Raw genomic sequence first — 7,917 nt, 5'->3', positions numbered from 1 at the left:
AGCAGGCACGGTGCTGAACGCTCACAAATCGTGCAGAGTTTGCTACATAAATAGCGTACCTTTTTCCTCAGGTATATAGGAATATGTTACCACAGTTTCTGCAATAATTCACATAGATTTACATATACAGTATTATATGGTTTACAATGTGCCACCCTGCAAGCACACCGCTAGCCGCATACGCTTGGCAGAGTAGCTTTTTCAAGGCTTTACATCTAGCCCACACCTGTATGTGTTATGTATATCTGTACTGTCACTGCTTAACTGTACCTAACTGGCTGTTTGACAGCAATCCAAACCAAATTCCTAGTATTCACAAATATACATGGCCAATAAAGTTGATTCTATTCTATGTGTTGCCATTTGTTTACAGGAAATAGGGAACACATGAGGCAAACAAGGGGTCATGTACGGAAGTAGGCTACTGGTTTTAAGGCATGTCAGGGAAATGTTGTGGTCAATTTGAGGGTTCAGTGAGACAGCTAAATAGGAGTCAGTTATACAGATGAGGTGGGATTGGTAAGACCGCCATGGAGGGGAGAGGGTGTAGGTGTGAGAGGGAAGCAGGGAATGAGTTACAGAAGCAGGGAGTGAGAGGTGCAAGGGAGAGAAAGGGAGTGGGCTTAGAGGTTATAGGGGTGAAAGAGGATATTGGGATGAGAGGCACAGGGGATAAATAGTAGGAGTGAGATGGATGTGCAGGGGGTACTGTAAGTAAAGGAGAGAGAGAATCATATAATTAAAAAAAGAGAGCATGTGGGTAGTGATAGAGAGGGCTACCAAGGATAAGAGATATACAGTAGGAACATGTGAGACATTAAGGAAAGAAAAACTTGCTATTACAGTATATGTACATTGTTTGAAATAAATGATAATAAGGTGGTAGGTACATGCAGTAAGAAATACTGTATACGTCATTGTGTCAGTGTAAGCAGAGAAATAATGAATGGGTACCATCCCAATGTAATAAAACTATATTATACTTTACCATAAAATGTTATTTCTTTGCCGGGTGTGGCATAGACCTGTTTTATAGGATAAATAAAATATAATTCTCTGAAAAGCAATCAGGTACCCCAAAATTAGGAGTTTTATAGGTAAATAATTTTGCTGTTATTGCACACATGTGATAGAACATGTTGCCAAAGGAGAGTAGACCCTTAGTGGGCAACACCCTGGCAGTGGTATATAATAGGGCTCAATCTGGAAGATTGTACTAAGCATTTGTCATCAACTGCATTTGTAGATTGAAATCATCATGAGTGTCAGGCAAAGCCACAGATCTTCTTCTGGTTCTTTGAGAGGCTTGGGATGTGGAAGTTCTAGTGGAACCCGTACTTCACATGTACAATCAAGTGGATCTTACAGATCACCCAGTGTTCATGGCAGCTTTGGCGGGAGAAGCCTAAGTGGTTCCCATGGATATGGAGGCTATGGAGGTGCATCTGCTGGAAGTGTCAGCTTAGGTTTAGCTTATGGTGGTGGCCATGCTGGAAGCTCTGGTTTTGGATCTGTTGGAGGTGGTGGTGGAAGCTATGGATCCGGGTTTGGTCTTGGTAGTGTACATGTTACTGGAGGTGACAACATTCTGAATATCAATGAGAAGGAAACTATGCAGCTTCTAAATGACCGACTGGCATCCTATCTAGACAAAGTCCACAGATTGGAACAGGAGAACACTCAACTGGAGAAGAATATTAGAGAGTGGTATGACAAACAGGTCCCATATTCATCCCCTGATTTCCATCCATACTTTAAGAACATTGAGGACCTTCAAAATAAGGTACAATTTAATTTTGTGTCTTAGAAAGTTCCTATTTTGATTATACCGTAATATTCAAAATGTAGTACAAAAAATATTGTGTGTCCACTACAGAACTTACTATATGACAATAATTAGCATTATTCAGATTGGTTTATTCCCTCAAGCAGTAAATATTCTACTTAACAAATCTTTTTTCTCCAACATCTTTCAGATCTTGCAAACAAGTACCAACAATGCCAGCATCCTGCTTCAGATTGATAATGCTCGCCTTGCTGCTGATGACTTCAAAACCAAGTAGGTTCCAATATGTTGTGTGGGATCATGTGTATTCTATAATGCTCAAATTATAACGTGAACAAATAAAGCCTAACACAAATGGGATTTTAGATTATATGACACCATAGATTTATTGCACATTGCTATCAAAAAGGTATACAAATTGCTGGTGAAACCGGTTCTTATTGCCAAATTGTTTGTTTCTATGTTTTTGTAAACAATTGCATAAAGGGGATTATTCTGGTTGGTTTGCAAAAGCAAATTCCTTCTTTAATGGACAAAACCATGTGCACTGCAGATGGGGCTGATGTAACAGGTGCAAAGTTACATTTGGGTGGGGTGTGTTCAAACTGAATTCTAAATTACAGTGTAAGAATAAAGCAAGCAATATTTACCCTGCACAGAAACAAAATAACTCACCCATATGTAACTCTCACTGTGCATGTTACATCAGCCCCACCTGCAGTGCACATGGTTTTGGCCATTAAAGAAGGAATTTGCTTTTGCAACCAACCAGAAGAACCCCAAACATATTATGTATTGTGTCCCTGCAACCTAATTTTATAATAATTGCTGGTATTACTGTCAATATTATGGCCTGTGTTGATACGTGCAGTCTGAATCAGCATTGCTAGAGCTCCTGGGTGCAGGATAGGATGCGTTCGACAGTTTATAGCCAATAATATTCTACAGTATTAATTTGCAATCATTCTGACCAAATTATGAAAAATTCTGGCAGATTTGAAAATGAAGCAGCATTCCGCATGGGTGTAGAGGCCGATATCAATGGGCTTCGCCGTGTCCTTGATGAGCTGCAGCTGGCTAAGAAAGATCTAGAAATGCAACTGCAGACTCTGAATGAGGAGATGACCTACCTGAAGAAAAACCATACCGAGGTAAGAAGGAAACTGGATGCTATACAGGGCCTTGTTCATGGTGAAGAACAAATAACAAAGGACCAATTTTCACCTTGACAAAACCATACTGCACAGAAGGCAGATTTTTAATGTGCAGAGGTTTATAGTTAGAAAGGGCATGTCCTAAATAAACTGAGCTGAACATTTCTAGGTAATATAAAAGCTGCCTTGTATTAGTTATTTTGCTACATGCAAAAACAGTCAGTATTTTCCCTGCACACAAAAAAATAACTACATTTGCACAACTTACATTGCAACATGGTTTGTTCCAGGAGCAAGTTGCTCCTTTTATGAAAAATAATCCCCTAACTCTAAATAAATCCCAGTGTCCTGGGACCTCATAGCCCCTGGTGATTATAAGTCTACATGGCCTAATTCATGGTTATATCCAATGGCAACAAAGCAATTACTGGAAGACTGTGCATGTGCTGCGATCTCAAGATGCCACTGTGATTTTGCTTGCAATGAGGATTTCACAGAAAAATGATTGAGAGGTAGTGACTGCTTGGAGGTGTTAATGGGGAGTTTACAGGGAGTGGTTAGAAAACTAAAGTATTTGCATACATGAATTAGGCCCTTAATCATAGAGTGATTGACATGAAGGGACCGTTTAGAGGAAATGTACAGAATGAGTTTGCTATCATTTGGGTGGGCATCTCTTTCATTACAGGGCGGTAGCTTTAATTGCTAACATTAGCAATTCCGTAACCTAGGAAATCATACATGCTAAAACATGTGCATTGATTAGGCCCAATTCTGCTATATCTGAAATAAATAAATAAAGGTAGAATATTTCCCATTTTCTGCATTTCTGTGCATTTCCATAGAATTCAACAAATTGTATTAGTAAAATGGCATCAATAAATCCCCAGCATTCCACTACAACAATTAGTTTTCTATGACATGTTTGCCAGCAATCCTTCTATATTATTCCTTATCTGACTAAAATTACTGTAGCTTTTTATTTGATAAGATAAATAGAATGAAAATATACACATTTATTACAACACAATAAACTATAAATGATGCAGTAGATTTATTTTAAATGTATAATTTGGCTATGTTAGAGAAGGGATTTTCTCTGGTACTAGCAGTGAAATAAGCGCTAAAGGGGTTTACTTACTAAGATGGGAGTCCAATTGAAAACGGGCAACCAATCAGGTTCTATAATCTTCTAGATGGAGTTTAATAAATACAAAGTATATTCTGAATGGATGCTACATTATGTGCAACAACCCATCTTCAAAAGAAGTACCATGTTAATAAATAAGCACCTACGTTTCTAAGGTGTTACTAAGAGGAGAGGTTAACATCAAGGTGTATTTACCGACTGATATCTGCCTCCCCTCACTAGAGTAGCAGGAGGAGATTTTTATTATTTTGCTTGCTTGTAAATATTTTTTTTTTTACAAAAAAGGTCTCTATTTTTAGTAACTTTTACCAAAGCCGGCTCACAGCGGTAGCAGGTGAATAAGGAGTTGCTTTATCTTAACGCTAAGTGGTGTGTTAGTACATCTCTCATGTAGCCCCACCAAGCCTTGTATCACAGTCCCAATCATGGAAATATTGTGGTAATTTTTTATCATCTTCTCTGACCATGCAGGAGGTGAACAGCCTACGTTCGCAGCTGGGTGCCAGAGTCAATGTGGAAGTGGATGCTGCTCCTGCTGTGGACCTGAACAAAGTTATGACAGAAATAAGGGATCAGTATGAAACTATGATGGCTAACAACGTAAAGGAGGCTGAGAAGTGGTTCGTGGACAAGGTAAGAGGCAGACAAGGCCCTCAGCAGTGCTACTGTATTGCATTGGAATATAAGTATTTGTGCTTTCTCTGTAGAGTGAAGAGCTGAACCAGCAGATGTCCAGCAGTGCTCAGCAGCTCCAGACACATAGCACAGAAATCCTCCAACTCAAACACACAACGCAAAACTTGGAGATAGATCTTCAGACGCAAAACAGCATGGCAAGTACATCTTTATATTATGCTCTAAAGCAGGGGTAGCCAACTCCAGTCCTCGAGAGCTACCAACAGTTAACGTTTTCCATGTCTCCTCAAAGAATCACAAGTGAAGTATTTAGCTCCACCTGTTGACCTTAGAACTTCCATGCCAACATGAATAAAGTTGGTGCTTTAAAATTAAAGTAAAACTTAGTGCTGGGTCCCAAGAAGTCTATATGTAGATGCAATAGATTATTACAGTTTGGCCTCTGTCTGTTCTTACCTGGCTAATGCATGTTGTCTCATTAGAAAGCCGCCTTGGAGAACAGTTTGGCCGAGACAGAAGGTCGTTATTGTGCTCAGCTAGCTCAGCTGCAGGATATGATTTCCAATGTTGAGGCGCAACTGGCTGAGCTGAGGTCTGACCTGGAGAGACAGAATTTTGAGTACAAAGTTCTCATGGATGTGAAGACACATCTGGAAAAGGAAATAGCAACATACCGACATCTGCTTGATGGAGAAGACATTCAGTATGTATCCACCTATCAATCCTTGCAATTAGTTGTTGTACAGTAAATTATATTCATTGTATAGATTTATTTCTTCAGTCAGCACACATTGGGCCAAATGTATCAAGATTAGAAAAGTGATAAAATGGAGAGTGATACAGCTCCTACCTGCCATGTTGCAGGCTGGGTTTGAAAAATAACAGGTAGGAGCTGATTGGCTGGTTGTTTATCACTCTCCATTTTGTCACTTTTTTAAGCTTGATACATCTAGCTGAATTAAACATAATGCCTTTAAAAGGGACACTTCTTGTTGTCATATAGAGTTAGGCACACAGATGGGAATATAAGACTGTACTATAAAGCAATCTTCCCATTTTTTTAGGTTTCTATATACTCTCCAATGAAACAGTGGTCAGGATAACATATAGCATTAAAAATGCTTAATTACAGTAGGAAACATATAGGGGGAGAGTTGTTAAAGCTTGGAGAGAGATAAAGTGGAGAGCAATAAAGTACCAACCAATCAGCTCCTAATTGCCATTGTTCAAATTCAGGGGCAGGTGTAGTATGCCTTAAAACAAGATAAGCACAAGGAACAAAGAGAAACACTCAACAATCAGCTCCGAACTGTCATGATATAGCCTGTGTTTTAAAAATGACAGTTTGGGATTCACTTGCTTGACATTAATACATCTGCCCCTCAGACTGCAACAGGGCAATTAGGAGTGAATTGGCTGGTATCTCTCCAGGCTTTATTAAAACGCATGGTGTAAATAAAAAATTACCTTATATAGTTTTTTTTTTAATATCATTGACATTTTAAATTTGCGGTTCCAACACACTTAAAAGCAGAGGTTTGCAAAAGCATAGAAAATACACATGTAGAAGTGATGTCTAGGCCATGACTTAAATACTGTATATACTGAAGTGTCCTCGCACCCCTAGCGCAAATATTTTATATGGAGCAAGACTGAGCTGCTCCAAGTCGGTTTACAAGTCTGTTGTATTGTTGCCCTTCAATTGCAGATTCAGACTTACAGTAGTTACGCACAGATGTACAAATGTTGCACAATAAATTTATCACTGCATCTAGCTATGTATTTTTGTTGCTCCAGATGTTTTATTTAAGCAAATAAGATGCAAATATTGTGCTAGAAATATGCTCAATGCCACAGTTGCCCAGCACCTAGTGCGTCAAGAAGGGCTGTTAGCATGACTGAAGCCTCCATGACTGAAGACACATATGTAGCGGTATGAAGACACATACAGTATGCAGCATTAGAGTGCTTACTTTATTGTTTCTAATCATGGGGTTTCTTTACAGACGGGCCAGTTGGTATTCTTCCAGAAACAGCACTAGTGTCACATCAGGCTCAAGCGGCTCTGGAGGAACGAATGGAATGAACCATACTGGTATTGGAAAACCAAGAACTATAGTGGAAGACGTCTCTCATTCCAAACAGATTTAGTATATCTGGCACAGTAATGTGAGCCTTGTCACATGCGTTTATAAGGCACACAACAGAACTTTTGTTCAGCCTTCTTAATATTTTCTTGGGTTCTTGTTCCTTTCAAGCAGAATTACTAAATAACATCAGATAAAATACAGTATTTTTTTCACTTTGTCAAATGTGATTAAAACTAGGGAAAGACAGAGCAAAACATGTCCACAGAGACTCTCATGGCATAATGGGAGAGATGTATTAATCAGTGATAAGGGAGAAGTGAGCCAGAGAAGAAGTGGCCCATAGCAACCAATCAGCACTGAAGTAACATCTATAATTTGCATAATATAAAATTATACAGAGCCGCTGATTGGTTGTCATGGGCCACTTCTCCTCTGGCTCACTTCTCCTTTGCCATTCCGCACTAGAGGGCAGATGTACTAAGCCTTGGAGAGAGATAAACTTCCAACCCAACATCTCCTGTCACTTTTCAAGCACAGCCTGTGGAGTGGTTAGGAGCGTACTGGCTGGTACTCTCTCCAAGGCTTAGTACATCTTCCTCCATATAGACACATCTAGGGCTACTGATTATTCAAAAATAAACATCTAAACTGCCATTGTCAATGTGTTTAGTAACCCATTTGCTCAACCACCTATATCACATGAACTGCACTCAACTCATCTTTACCCCTATATTGCAAACACTGTAGTCATTGCCATTATTGCAGGGCATGTGCTTCTTCTATTGTGAAATGCTGTATTGTGGCGTTTGTAAGCACTGTTTGGTCATTTTTTCTGTCAAATCTCATAATAAAAGATCTTCTTGCATACTGTATAAGTAGCAGATTATTCCTATTGTCTATTGTCTATGTGCTTGCTTGGCGGTCGGTGAAAAGGGGGCGTGGCCGCATAAACGGCCATGGATTGTCGAGATTTGGCCGCGATCGTGACAATTCATGGCCGTAATCGACAAAACATGCTTTCAAAGTCAGGCCCGTTCTGCCGATCTGCCTCTTCTATGCTGTCAGACAAGACAGTATTGAAAAGGCACCTGCTGCTATTTA

General features: G+C 39.5%; 1 protein-coding gene across 1 annotated transcript; it reads left to right on the top strand.

The window, feature by feature from the left end:
• Positions 1-1,258: 1,258 nt before the first annotated feature.
• On the top strand, positions 1,259-7,116 carry LOC146008216 (keratin, type I cytoskeletal 19-like). The gene is made up of 7 exons (XM_083147290.1): positions 1,259-1,783; positions 1,977-2,059; positions 2,781-2,937; positions 4,562-4,723; positions 4,798-4,927; positions 5,213-5,429; positions 6,733-7,116. Exons 1-7 carry the CDS (start codon positions 1,259-1,261, stop codon positions 6,875-6,877), a joined length of 1,419 nt encoding a protein of 472 aa, XP_083003416.1. The 3' UTR covers positions 6,878-7,116.
• Positions 7,117-7,917: the final 801 nt, after the last annotated feature.

Source organism: Crinia signifera, chromosome 6, assembly GCF_055691185.1.
Source record: "Crinia signifera chromosome 6, ASM5569118v1, whole genome shotgun sequence".
NCBI lineage: Eukaryota > Metazoa > Chordata > Amphibia > Anura > Myobatrachidae > Crinia > Crinia signifera.
This window is presented reverse-complemented; position numbering and strand designations above follow the sequence as displayed.

Coding starts and splice junctions, on each gene's coding strand:
- LOC146008216 (XM_083147290.1), top strand. CDS start 1,259: ATGAGTGTCAGGCAAAGCCACAGATCTTCTTCTGGTTCTTTGAGAGGC. Junction 1,784..1,976: donor TTGAGGACCTTCAAAATAAG/GTACAATTTAAT, acceptor AACATCTTTCAG/ATCTTGCAAACAAGTACCAA. Junction 4,724..4,797: donor AGAAGTGGTTCGTGGACAAG/GTAAGAGGCAGA, acceptor CTTTCTCTGTAG/AGTGAAGAGCTGAACCAGCA.